Source organism: Rhodnius prolixus, unplaced genomic scaffold (genome assembly GCF_049639745.1).
Source record: "Rhodnius prolixus isolate KJV_2025 unplaced genomic scaffold, Rpr scaffold_1, whole genome shotgun sequence".
In the NCBI taxonomy this organism is placed as follows: domain Eukaryota; kingdom Metazoa; phylum Arthropoda; class Insecta; order Hemiptera; family Reduviidae; genus Rhodnius; species Rhodnius prolixus.
The window spans coordinates 36,223,642-36,246,683 of record NW_027411581.1 but is presented as its reverse complement, the minus strand read 5'-3'; the positions used below and the strand labels follow the sequence as shown (position 1 = coordinate 36,246,683).

At 31.6% G+C, this 23,042-nt stretch overlaps 2 protein-coding genes across 3 annotated transcripts; one reads left to right on the top strand and one right to left on the bottom strand.

Annotated features, from left to right (window-relative positions):
• Nucleotides 1-19,266, top strand: SIDL (SIDL trafficking protein particle complex subunit 10). Of its 2 annotated transcripts, none has more exons than XM_074116391.1 (20): nt 1-535; nt 865-1,082; nt 1,186-1,379; nt 3,571-3,766; nt 6,993-7,104; nt 7,190-7,377; nt 7,566-7,772; nt 9,096-9,266; nt 9,797-10,029; nt 10,360-10,466; nt 10,612-10,828; nt 10,962-11,096; nt 11,176-11,302; nt 11,379-11,591; nt 12,189-12,374; nt 12,522-12,752; nt 14,517-14,687; nt 15,763-15,940; nt 16,035-16,169; nt 17,447-19,266. In XM_074116391.1, the coding sequence occupies exons 1-20, from the start codon at nt 454-456 to the stop codon at nt 17,560-17,562; spliced, it is 3,417 nt and encodes a 1,138-aa protein (XP_073972492.1). In that variant the 5' UTR covers nt 1-453; the 3' UTR covers nt 17,563-19,266. The 2 variants fall into 2 exon arrangements, with proteins under 2 accessions (XP_073972492.1, XP_073972502.1); XM_074116401.1 differs by having other exon boundaries at nt 2-535; nt 813-1,082.
• A 1,491-nt stretch (nt 19,267-20,757) lies between these two features.
• On the bottom strand, nt 20,758-22,172 carry MED22 (Mediator complex subunit 22). Its single transcript, XM_074116575.1, has 2 exons — nt 21,742-22,172; nt 20,758-21,562 (listed from the first exon to the last, which is right to left on the bottom strand). Exons 1-2 carry the CDS (start codon nt 21,842-21,844, stop codon nt 21,240-21,242), a joined length of 426 nt encoding a protein of 141 aa, XP_073972676.1. The 5' UTR covers nt 21,845-22,172; the 3' UTR covers nt 20,758-21,239.
• Nucleotides 22,173-23,042: the final 870 nt, after the last annotated feature.

Sequence of the window (23,042 nt, the reverse complement as noted above, 5' to 3'; positions counted from 1 at the left end):
TTAATAAATAAATATATTCGAGTAAACTAGGAATTAAATTTTTTAAGATAAATTTATAAATTTCAAGAGTTTATTATTCGAACGCAATGCTCATGAAGTACGAAGTGAGAATTGAACACATGGGCAAGGCATGACATACCGAACATCCCATTCCTATTAGTTTGCAGAAATTTTGTAGAGGGCAGAAGTAGTTAACATTTCAGGTTTAGTATTCCAAGATGGTTGTTGCCTATCAGTTATGTGTGTCATTAGTTAAAAGATGAATAAGTTTTTATTTTTACTATTTTATTCTATGAATGTTAGAAAAATACACGGGCGGGGTCATCAAAATCATTTATTTCATTATGTACATACGCGAATCACTTATCCTGGGAGTAATTCGTTTCAATTATGCAGTGCAATATATAGACATACGTGAATATATTTATAATATAAGTTTTAAAGCTGATAATCATGGAGCAGCTTAAAATAATGAATGGGACAACAGACAAAACAACTGAAAGATCCATTATGGAAAGCAAACCTATTGTGACATGTAAGTACATAGAATTTAAACCATTGAATTTCGTTTTACGTTTAACGTTTGTATCATCTTGTGCTTAAGTTTGGGCTATTTTCATAAGATGAATGATATAGCAAACATCGTAGTTGTTGAAATCATTTATTGTCAGCATAACCTATCTTTTCAAGCACAATGCATTGACTTGAGGGATAAATAAGTATCTTAGTTCTTTAATTGAAATAAATTTTAATAAGTGACTAATTTCTGTAATAAAAAGAAGTATATCGAAACATTATTTCTTACTTCTTAGATTCTGGTGATAAAAATCAGTTTATATCAAAACAGTGTTTTTTACTTCTTAGATTCTGGTGATAAAGATCTGTTTTTAAGTCTGGAACCTACATTGGCAGCCTCTTTGCCATTAGAAGCCACAGAGTGGCGAAGATCTTATGGTCGTGCCATAAAATTTGTTAATGTAACCGCTGAATTCGTGCCCTTTACTAAAGATGTTTTGCCAAAAGAAGGAGATTTTCATTTAACTGATCAACCAATGTTCCATACATATTGGACTCAGTGTTCGGTAAGAACAATTTAGACAAGTATATTTTATAGAAGTTTTCTTAAGTTGTGTAATGTTGTAAGTTGCATTACTTACCAAGTATTTTAAATTTCTTTCTATGCAGGATGTTGAAGTATACAAGTCAACTATCCGTGATGACATTGAAATGTGGATGAGAGTTCTGACGCAATACAATTTAATGGATTGGATGATAGTTGTTGTTGAAACTTACGATTTCAGAAAATCTAATAAGCTTATTCCTAGATCAACGGTGTATGATAAAATAAGAAGCGATTATGGTGCAAAACATGCAGACAGGTATTTTTTTTATCATATCAAAATTACATGTCTTTGTTAAAAATTTATTTACTCATTAAAGATGTCAATGCCCTAAAAGTCATTGTTCTAAAAACACACTTCATGCTTTATTCGCAGAGTTAATTTTAGTTCTGAGTCAATTTTAAAATTAACTTCGGATTTTAACCTGAACATTAAAAGATTTTTTTAAGAATTTTGAAAACCTAGCTTTGAAAGTTAGTCAATTTAATTTTGTCAATCTGAATTGGTTTTATTAAATTTTAGTCGTAGTGATATACTTAGCCACATTCCGAATTTTCATCGGAGACTTTATTTCGCTTCTATTTTTCTGATCTCGGTTTTGCAATTCGTCGTCTTTTGGTGCAGGGAGTGGAATAGTTGGAAATATTGATGTCTAACCAATTTTCGAAGTCTTAGTAAAATAGTTTAATTATATTTTTATTGAAAATTGTTTTCTATTGTCAAAGTTACAATGTTTTACAACTTCACGCTTTTTCGTGCACTTTTTGACGATCAAACCTTGTACAACTGTCCTATAGGACAGTTTTAACAAGCAATAAAAGTTATTGCTTTTATATTTAGTTATAAATTAAGGATATGTAATTCTGTAATAAGGTATAATTATTCTAACATTAAAATACTTAATTAAGATTTTTAGAATAATCTTTGAGTAAGTGCTTTTAAAAAGAATTATATGGCTTCCTCGATTTGTAGTGAAATTTGAGGTCTGTTAAGCGTAGGATCTGTGATAGATGGTGAGCTAGAATTAATAAATGCAGGTAAGCTAATTCATACGGTTGTACTCTGTAACATCATTCATTGCAAGTCCTTCGTGTATTGAGAGTGTTTGAGGTATCAGTTTAAGTGTTGTTTTGGGATCTAGCATTGACTTTAATAGCCCCTGAAGAAGAGGTTAGCCCTTCACTATTAAGCAATAATCTCTTGCAATGACAAATGCAGACAGTTCAGTGTAAACAGTTAATAGCTTGCCAGGTTGTAATTCAAGGGCACTCTAGTCTAGGTTTCAGCTGTCTGTTCGCCGCTCACATTTTCAAGTTGCTTCCAAAATAGAGTTTTTTTTTTTCTGTAAATAAAAAAGAAAATTCCATTTAATTTAAAGTGAAAGGAAGGAAGTACATCGAGAATTGTAGTTGAATTGGAAAACATAATTCTATGAAAGCTTTCATCTGGCCCATAAAAACAATAAAACTCCAATTATAATAATTTGAAAAGTGAAAAAGATTTGTCAAAAACTTGTAGTCTATTTCGTCTCCTGCATGCCTGAGACTTTTCTGAGGCGTAACCGAAGAAAATTTAGTTTTGGGGGAGCTAAGTTAAATTTCCCTCTTAAGTACATTTTCAGTACCATTTAGCCACCTATTACTATCGAGGGTTGTCAGTAGCGTTCTAGAGTTCCAAATTAGAAGAAATTTAGAAGTACATTTTAAAATTAGTTTGCTGAATTTTTTTGAAATTTTCTTAAAAACTGCTGCAACAATTTTCGTTAAACTTGGCGATCTGTCTACAGACGAACTTTTCTATTTTGAAGATTTTTCCACAGGAGTTTGAGTGCGGTAATAACTTCAAAAAATGTTAGTAAATTTGACTGTGGCGCAACTGGGTGCTCGTACATTTATTATCATTTCGTAATTTATGACAGATCCAATTAACGTTTGTATTAATATAAAATTTGTCACCTAGAATTGTTGAGAATTTTAATAACGGAGAGTGATCAAGGGTATGATATGTATTAGATCTCAAAGATTTTGTTAATGTGCTAATGTTTCGAACAAATAATATTCTTTAACTGCATCGGTAAATTAGTTTAGAAAGGTTTCCTATTTTTTTTATTTAATTTTTGCTTCATTTTTTAGAAATCCCAATTTTGACACAAAAAGTCACTGTAAACAAAGTTAGGTTAAAACTCTAATTTAGCAATTACATCTAAAAAATTTTTACATTTACAGCTCTCATCATAATGGTTGCACCATTGAACACAAAGATTTTTATTATGTTAAACTTTGTAAGGGAATTCTTTAAAACTAAATTTTTATTGTATGAAATTGGAATGTGCGGAAATCTAAATTCAATCTGGAATTTAAACATTTTCTTTCTTGCTTTTTTTCCTTTCATTAATATACTTTTGCTATAAATTATAAAAGTTTTAATTGTATATTATTAAATATTTCAGATGTCTTTCTGTGATTAATCCATTAAGATCTGAATCTCGTTCCGCTGGCTCATGGAGAGGACTTGTCGTAAACACAAGACTTCTGCTATTAACCGCCTACGATAGAACATTACTTAAATTTGAAGAATTAATTAGAGAACAAAGAGAGAGAAGAAATCAAGCTGGGTGGAGTTTTACTAAATATTTTCTCCTACAGGTGTGAATCTACCATATTTTTTAATATGCTCTATAAAAAATGCGATATTTTAGTATTATGGGAACTGATGCATACTCTTTACTAATGATCGAATTTATTTATTTGATCAATTTTAACAAGGATGCCTCAATAAGGAACCCGAAACCGAACAAACGATGCTCCACCTAGACAGGGGGAATGGTTTGGTTGATCTAGAGCCACCGGATGAAGATGAGATAATAATGGCGATAGAAAGACTTGAAAATAACAAAGCACCAGGATTCGACAACTTGCCAGCCGAGCTCTTTAAACATGGAGGAAATGAACTGCTCAAGGTGTTGAGAGACATGATTATGGCTTTGTGGGTAGAAGAAAGCATGCCAAAGGAATGGAATATAACTGTAATATGCCCAATATTCAAGAAAGGTGATTCCTTAGAGTGTAGCAACTACAGAGGCATATCTCTACTTCCTTGTATTTATAAAATCTTTTCGAATATCCTTTACCAAAGGCTATTACCTTATGCAGAAACTATACTGGGAATGTATCAAGCTGGTTTCAGAAAAAACAAATCAACAATAGATCATATTATCTCTCCGTACAATTCTAGGAAAAGCCAGAGAACATAAAATTCCAACGCATCATCTCTTTATAGATTTTGAAGCAGCGTATGACAGTGTTCTCAGACCAGCATTCTATGACAGCTTGATTGAGATGGGTGTGCCTCTTAAACTTATACGACTGATAAAAATGAATTTGCGGGATGTGCAGTGTGTGGTGCGTGCACAGGGGCACCTCTCTGAGCAGTTCCATACTGAGCGAGGAGTGCGACAAGGCGACGGTCTGGCATGTCTCTTATTCAATCTTGCATTGGACGGAGCAGTGCGCAGAGCAAAAATCCAGCTTGAAGGCACTGTTTTCAATAAAAGCGTACAACTACTTGCGTACGCAGATGATATAGATCTGATAGGTAGATCCCTCAGTGCAGTCAAAGAAGCATTCATAAGTTTGGAGAAAGCTGCTCGTGATATAGGACTGAGAGTTAATAAAGAAAAAACAAAATATATGTGTACCGAGACTGAGCTACTTAATCAAATTACAGTAGCAGGACACACTTTTGAAGGAGTGGATAGTTTTGTGTATCTTGAAAGCCAGGTAGATCGCAACAATAACATGCAGTCCGAAATAAAAAGAAGAATTGTTGTGGCTAATAGGTGTTTTTTTGGTTTACATAAATATGTGAGTAGTAGGCTCATATCACGCACTTCCAAGATAAGGATATACAAGACCCTTATCCGTCCTGTGTTGTCCTATGCTTCGGAATGCTGGACTCTTACCAAAAGTGATGAGCAAAGTTTGCTAAGGTTCGAGAGAAAGATTCTCAGAAGGATCTTCGGGCCTGTAAAAGAGGGAGAGTCGTGGAGACTGCGATAAAATCAGGAGCTAAGCCTACTGTATAATGAGATGGACGTAGTACGATTTATTAAGATTGGCAGGCTTAGATGGGCTTGTCATGTCGTCCGAATGGGCGGAGACGAAACCCCTAAAAAAGTGCTTGAGGCACAGATGTTTGATAAGAGAAGAGTAGGCAGGCCTAAAATGAGATGGATAGATGGTGTGGCTAATGATGCGAGGTCCCTGCTGGGAGTTAGAAATTGGAAATTGGCAGCGCAAAATAGAGAGGACTGGCGCACAATGTTGAAGGAGGCCGAGACCCACTTTGGGTTGTAGCGCCATGGAAGAAAAAGAAGAATTTTAACACTAAACCTACCACGACAGGTCGGTCAATAGGCCGTTTTTTAAATTTGGTTTAAATTTTCCAGTTACAGCGTTATCATACCGCCATTAAACTTCACGACTTTTCCTAAAATATGAATACAATTGTTTTTTTAATATTCACTTCTTTTCTTAGTATTTGATTTTTGAGAAAAATTTGTAGTCCGTCTTAACTACCGCGACCGGTCATTTAACCGGCTGAATATTTTCATTTTATTTTCTTATTTTAATATTTTATTTTATTATTATTATTTTTTTTTTTTGTAACAAAATTCTCTCGAAAACTCAATTTGATAATGCATTTATCGGATTATTGTTTGCATGTGGTGCATATGAGGCAGAAAATGTAAGATATGGCCCTTTTCTATGGAACAGAAAATGGTGACGAGCATTCTTCTCAAACACTGAGCAGAAATGTGTAGACGGAAATTTTGAGGTTTATTCGAGTGTTTCAAAGAAATAATCGTTTACAAACCGATAAATTTGCTTTGATTTCTAAATTTTGGAACAAATTCGTGGAGAACAGTCAGAACTGTTCTAACCAAGAGCATATATCTCTTCCAAGGACATTTGTTCTCAACAAAGTCAAGATGCAGATTTACTCAGTACATGCCAAATAAACCGGACAAATTTGGTTTCAAATCTTGGCTAGCGTTCGATACAATAAAAGGCTTTCCATTTTTGGGAAAACGTGAAAGCAGAGAACCTATAGTTCCGCTTGGGGAGTCTGTCGCTTTGAAATTAGCAGAAATGTATACAGCTCGTGGAAGAAATATAACCGTGGAAAATCTCGGAGATGGCCTCAACAAATAGTTTTCAACATCCTAGACTTAGCAGGGTTAAATGCATGTATTTTGTATAAAAAACTATCGGAAGTGAAATTTCAAGGCAAAATTTGTGTTACTATTGCAAAAGCATGACAAATACTAGTACACGAACAAGTGGTCGGAAAATAGCCAAATAAGATACTGCAAAGGCAATAAGACTAAAAAATGCTGTCTAAACGGTAAAAAATACGTATGCGGGAAATTTGCAATTGAGAAGCCTACCTATCGTTATAAAAAATGATGCAAAAAAGAGTAAAATCTACGAGATTTATTTTTAAACAAAAGAAACTATGCTTTTTCATTGTTAAATAATTATTATCTTCATTCTATAATGAGAAATTTAAGTAATTTTAAAGTCCGGTTTATTGACCGGTCACGGTAGGAATAGTTATGCATAAATGTCGGTAGGTTTAGTGCTATTATGTGTAGTCTAGCTCTTAGGCATTTAACTATTGTTATTGACGATGATTTAATCTATCATAGCATGCTTCCTTTTTTATTATAACATGAGTGAATACAAAAAAACCTGTGGTCGAGTTAGCTTCCGAAAGGAGGCTAGAAGGCGATTAACTAAAAACGGTCATTTTACTTTGTATCACAAGAAAGTTTTGTATATCTAACTCTGTTATGCATTTCCTTTTTAGGAAGAACTGGCTTTCGTTTTGGAAATGCTAGGTGTATATGAAGAAGCATTAGTTCAGTATGATGAGTTGGATGCTCTTATTACGCAGTTTATTCTTAACTCTAATCTCGGAGGTAAATAAGCATCATTTCTCCATTTTTATTTTATTATTATTTTTTTAGAATAATAATTTAATTAAGCTCTTACAATTGTTTTCAGAAACCCCAAGTTGGTTGACTCAGTTTCAGTCTCCATTAGATTCCTGGGATGGTTTATGCCTATCATCAGGAGTCAATCTAAAAGAACGTTCAAAAATAGAAAACAACAGTGTTTCGCTTCTTCAGTTTAGAAATTATTTGTTTTCAAGACAGTGTGCTATGTTACTGTTTGCCAACAAACCTTCTGAAGTTAGTAAAATAATATTATTATTTAGTAATATGTAATAGAAATTTACAGCAAAGTAAGTTCGCTGGTCGCCTCCGTCCACGACACCTAATTGGTAGTTGGACGGTAAGCCCCGCCTGAAAAAATAGGCGATTACTTTTTTTAGTAATATCTAATACAAATCCAGCATAAAAAATAATTTATGTTTCAGGTGGCCGAAAGAACTCTACCATTTCTTCACAATTGTATAAGAGAGTTATCACTACTGGATGTAACCTATCCACAGGGGGCTGTTGCTTGTTGGGTTTTTCTTTCATGCATTGAAATTTTGCAAACTTGCGAAAACTATACTGAAAGTAATCACGTTGAACAGTATTCTCGCTATACAGCAGGAATTTGGGCCTATGCTAGACAAAAGGTATTTTAAAAGTTTTACAAGTGCTGGCAGTTTCAAATTCGTGGGAGACAAAGTAGGCTGTAATTAAATTAACATAAGACTTAAGTGATTTTTCAAAAATTTTAAGAATAAGAACTTAGTTTTTAATAAATTAAGTTAAGGATTAACTAAATGGTTTATAGCATAGCACACTTAAGTGGAAGACCAGATTTGATGGCCTTAGATTTTGTTCCCTAGGAACCATTTCACTTCTTCCCGGAACAATGGTACTGAACCGAAGCCTCAGGGCCCTACTGACCCAAGACGTCATTCCTTTAAATTGAATAATAATCATAATGACTCTGATAGCAAACTCAGTTCTTTTGTTATTCAAATGCAATTACATAAAATCGCTTCAGCGGAATGCCCTGATATAAGATGATATTTTTATTGTTTTGTTATTTTTCTCCCCCGGGGTATGAAAGTGCACTGCGATCATTAAAGTCAATAGTGCCTCCTTACTGGCGCCAGTCGATTCCCTATATCACCCCTTCAGTAAAGAAATTTCAGGAGTGAGGGAGCATCCTCCAAACTTGATAATTTCCTAGGTTTCTGCATGTCCTTGGGAAATGGCACCACAGTCATTGATATAATGTTACGAGTTTCCTTCACCACCCCCACAAAATCCGCTGCTGATCCTGAAGACTGCTTCTTCAGGTGCTTAAGTTTACAGCGCTCCTTGAGAAAACCTCTCATTTCTCAAAGGTGGTTGTCCAAAATCCAAAAGATAACCTCTCCAAGGAAGTTCTAAGAAGAAAGGGGAAACGGCCTCTTATACATATAAAGAGATAACTTCCCCATTCGATTGTACTTGCATCATGGGCAGCAAAAATAGTAATGTGTATAATTTCTTATATGGTTTTATAATAGATACAGTCATAAAAATTTGCCTTCAAAAGAATTGAAATATTTACGGTAAATTCATCTGAATGTCGTAGGTATATAATTAATTGGTAGGTATATAAAATTAAGGTATACAGTAATTGGTTGGCATTTAAACAATTTATTCATAAGTAATTTTTATGTACTGACAAATCAATTGATATGCTGGCTGTAAGGGTAATACCGGTGCAAAGGGAAAAGATCTGAAGTGAACTGTGTGTTCCTCTAATATAATATTATATATTAGGATAAGCATTATCATCTTGATTTAATCTACTTAACTAAATTGATAGAAGAGAATAAAAAATGTCTGTATACTCAACAAGAAAAATTGAAGGGCCACAGGCCACTTCTTAAACAGGAGTACAATTCTTTTCTTCAATATTCTACTGAATATTTAAAAAAAAATAATTTTATTTTTAGTTGGCTGATCTTGGACAGTTGTGTGGATTAATGCCAGGCCAGGAACAGACTAGTGGACAGTTACATATTGCAGTGCAGATTTTTTCAGGACTGGGCGATGATTTTACTAAACCTGTTGAAAAGCTCAAGAGAGCACTGTCTTCTCAACAAGAATTTTGTAAACAATACTTAGTGAGTTTTTACATTTTTAAGTTATTGTAAACGTGATTCTTTCTTGCTTGTTAAACAATAAATAATGTATAAATTTCTCTCATCATTTTAAATGAACCATTATTGTATAGTTTATGAATAATTATTCTAATTATTCGAAATATTTCCTTCAATAAGTTTTTAGTTTATGCATAATTGAATCGATGATATTTTTTGTCAGAGAACTACCTGCTTCGCTTTGTTTTGGAACTTATCGATTTTCAGAATTTGGTTTCCACAGGTTCTATAAAGAAGTTGGTATCAATAATAACTATATTGCATGAATGCATATAGTTGTGAATATGCATGAATCTGTTGATCCAAATTCTGGATGTAGATGAAAATCCTTCGGGTGGAATTAAATGAAACGCCGAAACGGATGAACTTAAAAAATATTGAGCATTAGTTCCTTACACCAAATCTCTAAAACTACGCTTAAACTTCATTCTTAGAGCTTTCTTTTAAAACAATTATTAAATTAATTTTTTTTTTTTTTTTTTTTTTTTTTTAAGGAATTATCCGAACTGGCAATGGGGACTTATAAACATATTGGAAGAGTGCGGTGTGCACGTAGTTTGGGATTTGATTTGGCAAAATTCTACTGGAGCATCAAAGACCACACAACTGCTACTTCTTTTCTTCAGAACGCTCTTCATTGTTATGAACAGGATGGTTGGAAGCAACTAGCAGCCAATGCAAGACTGAATTTGGCACATTCTTATTTACAACTTGGTGACATTCTCAGGTAAAAAAAAAAAAAGTGTGAACTTTACCCGGCTATCTTTATTGTTTACTTCAATTGAATACTTACTTCAATTTTCTTAAAAATTAGGATTGTACTTTAAGTTATAATTTCTTAACTAGAGATAGTTTACTCTGTTACTGAACATTTGTCATGTATTACATATTTTTGCGACTTATGGGTATTACAATACTTTTCATGATAAAAAGTAACTAATCCAATCTAATGAAAGTAACAGGAAAGTACGTAATAAAAACTAACTTAATAAACTATGTACTTTTTTTTCCTTAGTATGAAATCTATTAGACTTTAAAGAAAATATTCTCGTTTTAGATATGCAAAAATATGTGTGTCTATCGCCAGCTCTTCCGAATTGCCAATGTCAGTTAGAGTAAAACATTATGATGAAATGTTGAAAATCTTAGAGACATCAAAACCCGGTTTGTGTAAATTTTATTCACTAATGAAGTTTTGCAAGTTTTTATCGCTTGTGTTTTTTTCACTACATTTATTTATTTATTTATTTTCTCGCTAATCTCGTAAGACTGCTGTAATTCTCATAATATAATGAAAAATTTCTTACAGATCCTCCTTGGACTGGAACATTGATTGAATGTATGTCTTTGACTGATGTTGATATAAGAGTTGATCCAGGAAGTACAAAAGTTTCAGCAACCTTTAGCCTTACATCAAATTTACCCGTGGAAATAAATTGCCCATTAATTTCCGTCGCGTTACTGCTTTCGAAACATGAGTACAAATCTAGCTCCAAACACAAGGATTCACCTGAAACTATTCGAAGGCAAGTTAAAAAAAAACTTCAGTATTTCTTTAGGGTATAAATTCCAAGAAAAACATTAATTTTTTGTTGTTGTTTTTTGCTTCTTTTTTGTGTTTTAATTAATCATTTCACTCTTTTTCTTTTGTTTTAACAGAAAAAATAAGGAGCAGTTAACACCTTCCAATCCTCTTCTACAAAAATTGCCAGTAGCTATGAGGCTTGATTATAAACAAGATAAAAGTTTAGCTGGAGCGAACCTGGAGCTAAAAAACCAAAAAATACCACTAAAGTGTGTTTTTTTTCATAATTATGTATTAAATAACTTATTGGTTATTTAATCATTATCTATTTATTTATTTTTTAATTAGAAGACAAGATAGTCACGGACGTTACAGAAAAATCACCAGCGTATCTAAGTCAGATTTTTCAAAATCTTTATTAGCTAAAGATGTTTCATTAAAGCCAGGAATGAATACAATTGTTTTAACATCAAAGGTATATTCAGTCAAAATACAAGTTTGATATTAGCACCAAATAATCCGACAATTATAATAATATTCTTAAATTATAGGAAACTGATCCCGGTAATTATAAACTTGGACAATTTTGTGTAACTTTATGCAAAGGATTTGAATTACTGTCGTTACAATCTCAGTATAAAATTCATTTCGAAGTTATGCGTACGTTACCTACTGTGACTCTTAGTACGCAAGGAGATCTGCTGGCAGGATTGTTACAAACAACATCTTTGCGTATAAATTCACTTGGATACTATATACCGAGTGTAAGTATTCAAAATTATTGTTAAAAACAAATGCCTTATTAAGGAACTATCTTGAAGTTCATGTTATAAAGGTAAAATTTTATGAGTTCTAAGGATAGCTTAAATTCAGAGAATTCATGTGAAAACTCTATTCTGTGTCCGTAAAGGCTACAAACCAGCACAGTACCTTCATCTCTTCAAACGTTCACTATAACAACTTCCATTTTGACTTCCTAACTTCCTTCCGAATACCTAAAGGTTATTAAAAAAAAAACGGCTAAATTGTATAACCTACTGACTTAGGCTATTTCTGCCCTATGTTATTCACTTTAATTAGCCTCTTGACTTCTTGCTGATTGTTGAAGTAAGTTTAATTTTTAGTTTTTGGATTTCTTTCCAAATTCAGCACATAATAAACCTGTAAAACATCTTTTCATTTTTTATTTGTAAGTTATTCTATTGAATTAATTTCTTTCTCTACCTATTCTCTCAAAGGATCTAAGTATAAAACGACATGATTAAATAATTTATTAATTAATTATTATTAATGAGATTATTTATTCTCATTTTCTTTTATTTTGCAATTCAAGTTTACAAAAATAGTAATTGAAATTTCAGGATAGTACATTAAAATTGAAAACTAGCAATGGACTGACTGTAAAGCAGCGATGTTCGTCAGATACTTTGAGTAGAGAGCTGAGTATACTATTACCAGAGATCAAACCAAATAGCTCATTTCATATTCCTCTTTGTTTATATGCTCAGCTACCTTTAACTAAAGAATCTCATCCAATTGAACACTCTGTAAGCAATTTTATCTTATTAAATAGGAAAATAGTAAAATCAAATAATGACGCAATCTTTAATTTTTTAAAAAGTAAATTTGAATTAAAAGTTTCTAAGGTAAATTTTTAGCTAAATTAATTTTTAAGATTGTTAATTTATGTCTAGATAACGTTGAAAGTTCCTTGGGTAGAAGAGGAATGCTGCATGCCTTTAAGATTAGAATCAGCTCTAGGAGCTACCGTCAGAACTCATACTGCAAGATTAGCTAAATTTCTTTTAGTCACTGTCTCGGCGCTATCTAGTCAAAGTTTAATGGTACATGATCCAGCAGTCACGATTTTAAGTCCTTCAGGCATTACTGTTTCACCAGTAAATCCACCATTGAATGAATTCATTGTAAGTAATCTATTCTCTTAAATTTTTGTATCTATTGTTTTATTTTTTCAAATTTATTGCCATATTTGGTGAATTTAACATAAATAAATATTTAATTTCATGATAGTTGTAACCCGAAAATAATACGAGTAATTTCGAATATATAGTTTTATGACCTGGGCGAAACTTTTGAAACAGCTTAAAATTTAAATATCAAAATTGACTTATGATTGTTTTTAGTAGAAGTAATGCAGGGAATTTGTTTCGAGTATTTTTTCATTATCAGTCTAATACTCATAAAACGAGAAGCGAAATTAAAACTTTGCATGATGAAAGAAAAACTCACAGGATTTCCGTCACATACAACAACATATTTAACCACTACTGATTTTTCTACCTTTTCTTCAAACGAAAAAAGAAAACTACTTATCTTCAACACAAAATGGCTAGCTTTCGTTTTGAAATCATTCAAACTCGTATAAATTTTCATCGGGGATGCAATTTACCCCTAGAGTTCCTTTAAATTAAAACTTTATACAATTTGTGATAAACACCGACAAACAGTAAGCAGTATAATCCATTACGGGTACGAAATCAATCAATCAATGTATCTCTGATTTTATCCGTCATGGCACGCATATTTATTGTAAAGATGGGTTTCTGACTTAAATATATCATGATAGAAAGATAAAATAAACGAGCATGCTACGAAATAAAATCAAAGATATTATCTAACACTGCGGACCTAACAACATTTTCAATCAATTTTTTATTTACAACGCGTCCACATCTAGGTCATATGAAACCAGTAGTATGTGTAAAAGAACTAACTATTAGTAGTAATTCGCCTATTTTTTCAGGCGGGGCTTAACGTCCAACTACCATTTACTAGGTGTCGTGGACGGAGCGAATAGCAAACGTACTTTACTATTTCTCATTTAACCATTAAAAAAAATCCAAGGCCAAGACCGGGAATCGAACCCAGTACCACAATGCATATTAGCTTTGCAGGTCTCACCTCTTAACCCGCTCGGCTACAGTGGCGCCTATATGTAAAAGAACTAGATAGGCATATTTCAATAGTGGCAGATCTCGAACGAGCAAAAAATAAAATTAGGCTGTGAAAATTGACATGGTTATTTTTTACTTTATTTTATTTTTTTTGTTTTGTGACTGATTTTTTTTTATGAACCCTTTCTAGAAGGATAAATATTTCTTTACTTTACCTTAATTCTGTCCTGCAGCGTTAGTTCTTCGACTGAGGCGAAAGTCTGTTTCGATTGCTGCTGTGGCGCACAACCCTGCGCTAAACCTTGTTTGTTAACAGAGTATTTATAAACAAGATCAATCTTTAGCTATTTTTCTATAAATTAGAAGCCCTGAATTCGTGCTTCCATTGAAAACTCTTAGCAGGTCAAACATCGTTTGAGTGTTTGTTGGATTTCCAAGAAAATTCTTATTCTGTCTTTACCTAGCATTACTCTTCTGTCCAGAATGCTTCGTAAGGTTGTTAATGAATGGCACGTCCAAGAAAGTTAGGTGAGTATGTTTCTCAAGAGAAGTGCCAGCCTCTTCGTTCTCTAACGCTCTTAAAACTTTTGGTGCAATCTTAATGGTCAGTTACCAAGGAGAGATGTAGTTGTACTATTTTATTTTAGGTATTACTCATTTCGTCTTCTAAAGATCTCTTCTACTATTTTGTCTCAATAAACTCATTGCTACTATTTTTGTATTAATAATAATTTAAGTTTTAAGTTTTATTTGATTTTATTTTTGTATTTCTAGGAAATAGGAAACGATATGAAAGTCAGTTACATGTGGAAATTGGATAGTGACCAAACAATAGAAAATTCTTCTTTGAAGACTGAATTCACGTTGTACTATGAACCTGTAAAAACAGAAGAGATTCAAGAACCATATTTATACAAATATACTTTTGATATTAATAATTTTAAGGTTGGTGATTGCTACATGAAGTAGCTGATATAAAATTTAAAAATTCCAAAAATACAATTTTAAATGTATATATACTTGACATTTCATTTGAAAACATCAAATGTTGAGATTCATAGAAAACAAAATCTGAATAGATAAAAGTTAACAGCTGCAACATTTGATTTGTGATATATGGGTCTTGAAAGAACTTCGGGAATTGGGCTTCAAGTTTGTCTTTAGACAGCACTTGAGATTTTTCGCTGATGACTAAACGATAAAACGATTTAAGTACACTTGGAGATATCGGACCCTTTGACTTCGGGAAAGGCATTGGCTTTTATTGGTCGCTCATTTAGTCATTCAGTTTTCATATTTTACATGAATCTTTGAATCTAAATTGTTTTGATTTTCTTCCAAAACATGTAATGTATACATATACACATTAGCTTTCTCTAATTCTCAATCCCACAGATTTTTGTTAAGCATTTAATTTTTATTTTATTATTATTATTAATATTTATTTAATTTTTATATTACTAATCCCTGCAATAATACTTATGTTAGAACCGTGTCAGCTCCTCTCGAACCACCAAAATCTATGTTCTCGAAAAAGCTACAGAATTAGTGTGATGTGGCTTCATAGAAAGAAGTCTTTTATTTAGAATAAACATTACAGATTTGTATTGAAAAATGGAATATTATGCGAAATTTGAAAAAAAAAAAATCATTAGAACATTTTGCAAAGAAATCCGAAAAAAGTAGGAACGTGAAGTTCTTCACAAGCTTTCCAAGTTAATTGCATTTGAAGTTACTGTGATCTCTAAGTGTGGGCTGACCATGCACTTGCAGCTAGTGTATAAACACAGCTTTATCACGCTGGAAATGTGCTCAATGCTAAATATTTTGGATATTATCCTTCATGGCACGTTTTTTATTGTATCCCTGTCTAGGTATCGAACTTGTTCGACAGATAAAAATCAATGACAGATTAATCATGTTTAGGAGACCCCAAGAAGTTATCGGCTTATTTTATAAGAAAGTGGAAGATTTTAAAAATTAATGAGATTAACTGAAACTTTTTTCATTCGTTTTGCAGACATTATTTGTCATAGAATGTAAAGTTGAGCCAACTAGAGGAAATGAGTTTTGCCGTGTGAGTACCGTTTGTCATTTGACTGTGAAGGTTACTCGAGTAAATGAATGCGATGAGGTCAGTCTGATGTACGAAGTTTTAGCAGAACATAATATGTGGGCTGTTTGCGGCAGAACTGCAGGTATGATGTTTGGTTTTCAGATTTAATCGTAATAACTCCATGTACAGATTCATTTATTTGATAGCAGTAATAATTGATTCGAAAATATTTTCAGGTGTGCTGTTAATGGAAACTGAAGATGAGCAAATTGTTACATTAGACGTGATGCCATTAATTAATGGATATCTACCTCTACCAACAGTCAGACTATCCAAATATATTCCAGCAAACACCAAAACTCAGAACAATAGTAAGTATTGAGATTTTGAAGCCAAATTGTTTTCTAAACAATATTTTATTCTTATTTAATATAAATGTTTGGAGGAATTGAAATGTTTTACACATTATAGTTATTGACCTAAGTGTTGTTTATTAGATAAGATAATAAGGTACTTCGAAACTAATAACAACACTAACCTAAGTGTCTTGTATGATTAAAATACAAAATTCTAATTATTGTTTTGTAAATTTCTCACGAATTTTCTCCTTGAAATTAGGTGATTGCTCAATGAGGCTAAGAACATACACTTTTTTAACTCTCTTAATCTTTTTTGGCAAAAATGGATTTTTCTAATACAAATAATCAAATGACATGGCATCCCTTTTCCTTCTTAAAGAACTCTAGGTTAATTTTTGTTTATCAATCCTGTTCTGAAATTTTCATTTTCCATTTTAATACAAAAATCGTGAAAACTTATTCATAAAAGGAAGTACATGAAAAATTAATTAAAGGAACTCTTTTTGACTGGAACTTTTTAAAAAGGAGTTAAATTTTCTTGATATAAAAAGTTAAAATGCCATAAACTTCAACGGTTATTGTACCAAAAAAATCCTCGGAAGTTCGGACTAATGTGTCCATCTTCAGCACTCACTAAAACAATTACAATTACACTGACATCTTTACTATAAAAGTCTTTAAGTGTTTACTGACAAAGTCACAAACATTGGAAAAAAGAACCTCAATGTTTATATAAATAGTACTTAAGATGATTGTTAGCTGCAAGTTTTTCCTTTCCTTTTTCCCTGCATCTTATCCTGCTCATCTTAACCTTTCTAATAGCACTGGTATGAAGGTTACAATGTTTTGTACATTACACTTCATTTATTTATTTTTTGTATATATTTTTATCGAAATAAAGTTTTATTCTATTCTAAGATGATTGCTTCCTTAGGTCGAAACTCAAGTGATAAAATCGAAAATAGCATAACGTAGACAATGCTTTCCTGCCTTTTGGAGCTTAGCTAATGATAAGTAGTAGCTTATAAGAAACTTTTGAAGTTTTCTGACCATATCAAACCATTCCATTTTCAGAAAAAAAAAATCATTATTTTTTATTATTTATTTTTAACGCCTGCAAAGAAAGTTTCACGAGAATTAAGGAAGAAATTACGATTTCAACGGATGTTTTACTGATAAAATACGAACTATTGCGGCAGTCTGACCTAATTTTGGTTCTCTTGCCTTTGGGGGAAAATAATTTCTACCAAATAGATTTAAAAAAATAAAACTATTTCTATCTTTTTCAGGTTGTCGTGTAGAAAGTCATTCGCGTTTGGAACCATTCAGTCCAGGACAAGTATACAATGTAAACAAGGGTTCCCAGGTGCATGTAATTACTGCTGCATCTCCTCACCATATGTAGCACACCTTCAGTATAATACACACCACTTGACTTTAAATTCAAAACAGTCAGCTTGGGTGTAAGTTATTATTATATATATAAAATATAAAAGTTTATATATGTATATGTGATTATACATATAAAACCTATTTAAAAAATCGCCGAGCTACTTCTTTTACTACTAATGAACAGTTAGTTTGCTGTAAGCTCTTAATAGTTATTTACTTAAGATCTACAAAAGCACCAATATTGGACTTCTATAATGTCGCCAGTTTAAAAATTTTGTCTAAATTGGTAGTAATGTACTAGAGAAAAAAAGTCATTTGCTAATACAATTTTTTTTTTAATGCTAGAAATGTGCCATGTAAATGTGTTGTAAAAAAAAAAAAATAATATATATATATAAAAGCATTTAAAATTAGCAACTGCTGTAAGGTTATTGTCTGGCACAAACTATGACATTTAGTTTAAAGTTAAGAGGTAAATGAGAAAATAAGAGAAAATGTCTATCAACAGGGATAGCTCCTCTTTCGTGTGTACATTTCTTCCATAAATGATACTAGTCATTTACCATGAACATTTTTATGAGCTGTTTTTTGTACTTCGAGGAATGGCTCGATGTAATACGTAGTATAATTAGTTACACCAAATTCAGATCAAAGTTAAGAAAATCGCCAATTAAATTATTTCTCAATGGTTGAATTTTTATTTTAAATATAAGGTGCCTCTCCTACTGTAAATAATAGTAATATTGTGCAATGTATTATAGGGCAGATAATAGTTTATTTATTTGTTTTGAAAATGTATATTACGATAGAAAATTACACTAAGAAAAATAGTAACGTATAATAAATCAGGTTTACATTAAGAAATGAACGTTTTCTTTTAATTTGTATTCATTCTGACTGATATGTACTCTCGAGTAAGAATAATCACTAATCACTTAAAATCACAATAAATCACTTAATCAAATCTAAAACAGTTCATAATTTTAAAACATACGAAAAATCACTCGAAATGAAGAAGAAACTTTAAAATAGCCTTTAGACTCGCAAAGTAATTTACTTATTGCACCCATTCAATTAAAATATTCATACATAAGCTATATTTTCTTAATATTCACCACTAGGAATGTTTTATTTATATTTTTTGTGAAAGGGAATTTTTTTATTTTATAATCAAAATATTATTTTTTAATTATGCTTGTATTCAAATATATAAACATATAAAATATATACATATATATTTAACATTTCCGATATAATATACTCAAGTAGGTATGTGATAGAATATATTGTAATATTTTAATATATTTTTTAAAAAGGTTATTTAAATATTTTCATATTTATAAGAAATGTACATTTTTTAAGTTGATTTCGTTATGGTTCAATGTGTGATGTTCGTTCTTCCGGATTATTTACGTATATTAAGTTTTTGCTCAATCTTTCGCTCATTTGAAAAATATTATTTTCATTTTGTTTTTATGGTGATACATAAAGACAATACTGTTTGTTAAATTAATTGTCACAATTTAGATTTAGATGGAAAAAAGCAATACAAATGAATAAATATAAAATATGTTAGTGTAAATTTGTGATTTGTAAATATTATATATTGTCATAAGTTGTACATATTGTGTGTAACACTAAAACAAATATTTCTTTTTGTATCATACAAGATGACAAAAATATAGATATTAGATTAAGAGGCTGTGACGAATGAAAATTTTAAGTGTATACATTTCATCCTTATATTGCTCTACTTGTTCCTTTTAAATTGAGGCGCGTCGATGTAAGGCGCCTTTATAGTATTTTGCTGGGGCATGGTGTTTTGATTCAGTAGTGTAGTGCAACCTTTCCATAGCAAAGGTATAGGATTTGTGGGGAAGAGTCACTTTACTCACTAATTATATAAATAAATCCCCACAAAGACAGGTAGAGAAGCTGTATATTTTTTTCCAAGTTTGTTTCCTTTTTTGAAGGAAGTACATTAACATTCTAAACATGCAATTGTAATAATTTTTACATCTAAAATACCAACAAATTAAAGAGCCTCCGTTACCCTATTCTCATACGCATCGAATAAGTTCTTGAAGGGTTCTTAATTTAGAGTTTCGGTTAGCTACAGCTAGCAAAAGACTAGAGACTTTTCAAAATAAAGTACTACGAATAGCACTGAACGCCCCATGGTTTACTTGAGGAACGCCCAAACAAATACAGTAGACATTCCAGCCATTCACACACACATGACCAAACTAACAGACAACTTCTTCCTCACCCTCAACACATTGTCATTCATTACCACCTTGGCGATCCTACAGCTTCAAGAAAACCAAAACCAAGACTGTGTTAAGATAGTTGAAGAATTGAGCTTCATTTGGAATACTTCAATACGTGTGCAACTCTTAATGAGCTGGATCATATTGATTAACTTATTTCATTCAATTTTCACCTTATGTTTTAATCAATTAAAAATCTCCTGCTCAATGTTAAGGACCCACAAAGTAAATAAAATTAAACCAAACAATACTTTTATCACTTTTTCAGAAAAATTACGAAATTCCTTTGAGCGGATGGTGAATTGATGAAGTGAAGGGTTTAACTTGTTTTTTGGCAATTTACTAAAGAATTGATGTACGTACCTATCAAAGTTAATTACATTAACTGGTTCCGCTAAATTTAATTTCAACTCGAGAAAATTTTAGAACTTAATATTTCGTTAAATTTAAGTTACTGAGTAATATATATATGAATATTCCTAATATATTCTATGTATATTACTATATATATTACTCAGTAACTTAAATTGTACAATATATATATATATATATATATATATATATATATAACTAGTTACACAAAATTTGCTATACAATTCCCTAGAAGACTCCATGATTTATTTGTCATAAGCAGAACACGCTTAATTCCTCAAATTCAGACAGGTTTTGAATTTTCATCTATCCGAAACTGATTCATGGGATCAGTTTGATAAAGGGACCTTACTTGCACAAGTGCGTCAAGAAGGATAATATCAATCTTCTATCTAACAATTCCGAGGCCTTACTACATTTTCAACTACTCACGAGAGATTTTAAGAACACCAGAAGTTTGCCCAACAACTCTTAATTTGCCAAAATCATGGTTTTTTTTCACTGATTTTTCTTGTTAAATTAATAACTAATTAAATTTTACTATTATATAAATTAAAGTTCGTATATAAGACAGTAATCAATAAAAAATATTTATTTACAATATTTACAGCAAATAAAATATACTTGCACTAAACATTCTAAAATCCGAGCATGAAATATAAATAAAAACCTCTTATCAAAACTTACAGTTTAAAAAGTTAAGAATAAGAGTTGATTCAACGACACAAAGGTACACAAATCAGTATAAGTACCTAATATTTCGTTCATGCATTAACTCGTAATTTCAGCCATTTAGAAACGTTCGAAAAAGTTCTTGGGTTTCATTCAAATTTTAAAACAATTATATCATTTAAGTAATTTGACTGCATTAAATTTTCATCAATACTGTTTAGCATTTAGAAGATGATACAGTATGCTGGCCATTTCATATAAATCAAAATGATTTTGTACAATATAAGGAAATTGAATCATATTAAGACAATGAAGTTATCACAGTATCAAATCAGAAACTAAATATAGAGTAGGTTAACTTCTCTTATAATTAAATTTACACTTTATAAATAGAATTATAGTATTCTTCCTCCAAATCATATAAATCAGCAGCCATATCGTCCCTGAGAGTCATTAATTTTTGATCACATTCAGCTTGTTTTGTCCTGAACAGTTTGGAGTTCTGAGCAATACCTTCATTAACTGATGGGAAATCGTTGAGAATTAAATACTGTTTGATATCGGACACTAGCTTCATGAGGGATTCTCCCGCTCTCACCATATTAGCAGCTCTAACATGCATCTCAAAAGTATCTTGTTCAGCTTGGGTATATCTTGACATTTGAGTTTCATTTTCTCCTTTAGCCAATTTCACAATTTCTACAAATTAAACATTACCTCGTAATCAGCTATAATAAACTGACGAAAGATTACAATTAAAATAAGATTACAGAACTACACAATTTATTCATTCATTAAATAATTTTTTCTGAAAATATTAAAGAAATCAGGAACTTTTTTCATTAATTGACTTATAGTTAACCAAAAGAACGACTTACCTTCGAAATTTTCAAGCATTGATTTCACGTCATCTTTAAGTCTGCTAGTGTATGACTTCAGCAAAGCTTCTTTACTTTGAGGAAGAGTACGTTGATGAGCCATTAAGAAGAAATATTATATCACGAGTTAAAAACAAAAAAAATACGTTAAGTTTACTGAAGATTACTTTTTCAAAAATAACTACCAACTACATCTATAACCTCACACTACATGGAAGGTAATGTAGGTAGAAGGTTTCTACGTAGTTTCAACTCCGCGCCTCAAGCATAATAGATTTTAAAGAAAACTTTTTCATATTCAGAATTTAGGATAAATACTTGGCCCTCCTTAACAGTACACAAGAGATAAGATCTCACATTTCACAAAAATGGCACGCTAGAGAAAATATGCCCACCCCTTTCTTAAAAGTACACTTGATCACATATTATTTTTCTATAAAAGTTAGTTTACTTGTTACTACAACATCTGTTAGAGTTGTAAATATTACCAATAAAGTGAAAAATAAATAAAAGCTATAGATCTACATAAATAATCTTAATACTTCCACCAACAGATTTTCTTAAAATTTGGAAGTTTAGTTCCACATTTATTTTCTTAGTTATGATACACTATGCAGGGATCAAGTCAGAAAATTGACCCTAGAACTATTGAGGAAAGACCTACTCTCTCCCAAAAGTGCCCTTGATCGAATTTTCCTGGAAAAATATTTCAAATAAAAGTTAAAATTGTACAATCAGTTCACGAAGCTAAATTTTGGCTACAACTGGCGAATCAGTACAATTTTATTAGCGTCAGCACTTCTCAGCAAAAACTTACCACGATTACATAAGGCTTAGTTGCGGTATGCAGGAGGCTAACTTAAAATTAAAGAAATAGAGAAATAATAAGAAGAGGTTAGCTCAGTGGTAGTTACTGAATTTTCACGCGGAGATCCCGAATTCGAATCCACCTGCTGGCTCTTTGTTTAACTCTTTCTAGGAGCTTACATTGCATAGTGCATTGAAAATGCTACGGGCGGCAATGTCCACAGATTTTGACGCGCCTTAAATAAATAATTTGTTTAAAAAAATTTAGCAATTGCTACATTTAACAAATAAAAAGAATTTAATGTGAACAGCTAAAAACGAAAATATTACGATCTTCGGAGATTTAATGAAAGAAACCGACTTAGGCTATTGGCTCGTTACTGTGTTCTGTAACTTTTTCGTGTCACTTTTTTATTAGGATTTGTTTGTCGATGTCCTAAAAAAATTGTTTTGCTGGAGGTGAGTAGTGCAAGTCCGTTTAGAGATTTGTGTTA

What these genes read in the sequence shown, in the direction of transcription:
- SIDL (XM_074116391.1), top strand. Translation starts at nt 454, where the DNA reads ATGGAGCAGCTTAAAATAATGAATGGGACAACAGACAAAACAACTGAA. An exon ending in AAGCAAACCTATTGTGACAT is followed by an intron (nt 536 to 864) that starts GTAAGTACATAG and finishes TTTACTTCTTAG; the next exon opens with ATTCTGGTGATAAAGATCTG. An exon ending in GGGCCTATGCTAGACAAAAG is followed by an intron (nt 7,773 to 9,095) that starts GTATTTTAAAAG and finishes TTTTATTTTTAG; the next exon opens with TTGGCTGATCTTGGACAGTT.
- MED22 (XM_074116575.1), bottom strand. Translation starts at nt 21,844, where the DNA reads ATGGCTCATCAACGTACTCTTCCTCAAAGTAAAGAAGCTTTGCTGAAG. An exon ending in AATGCTTGAAAATTTCGAAG is followed by an intron (nt 21,563 to 21,741) that starts GTAAGTCGTTCT and finishes TTTAATTTGTAG; the next exon opens with AAATTGTGAAATTGGCTAAA.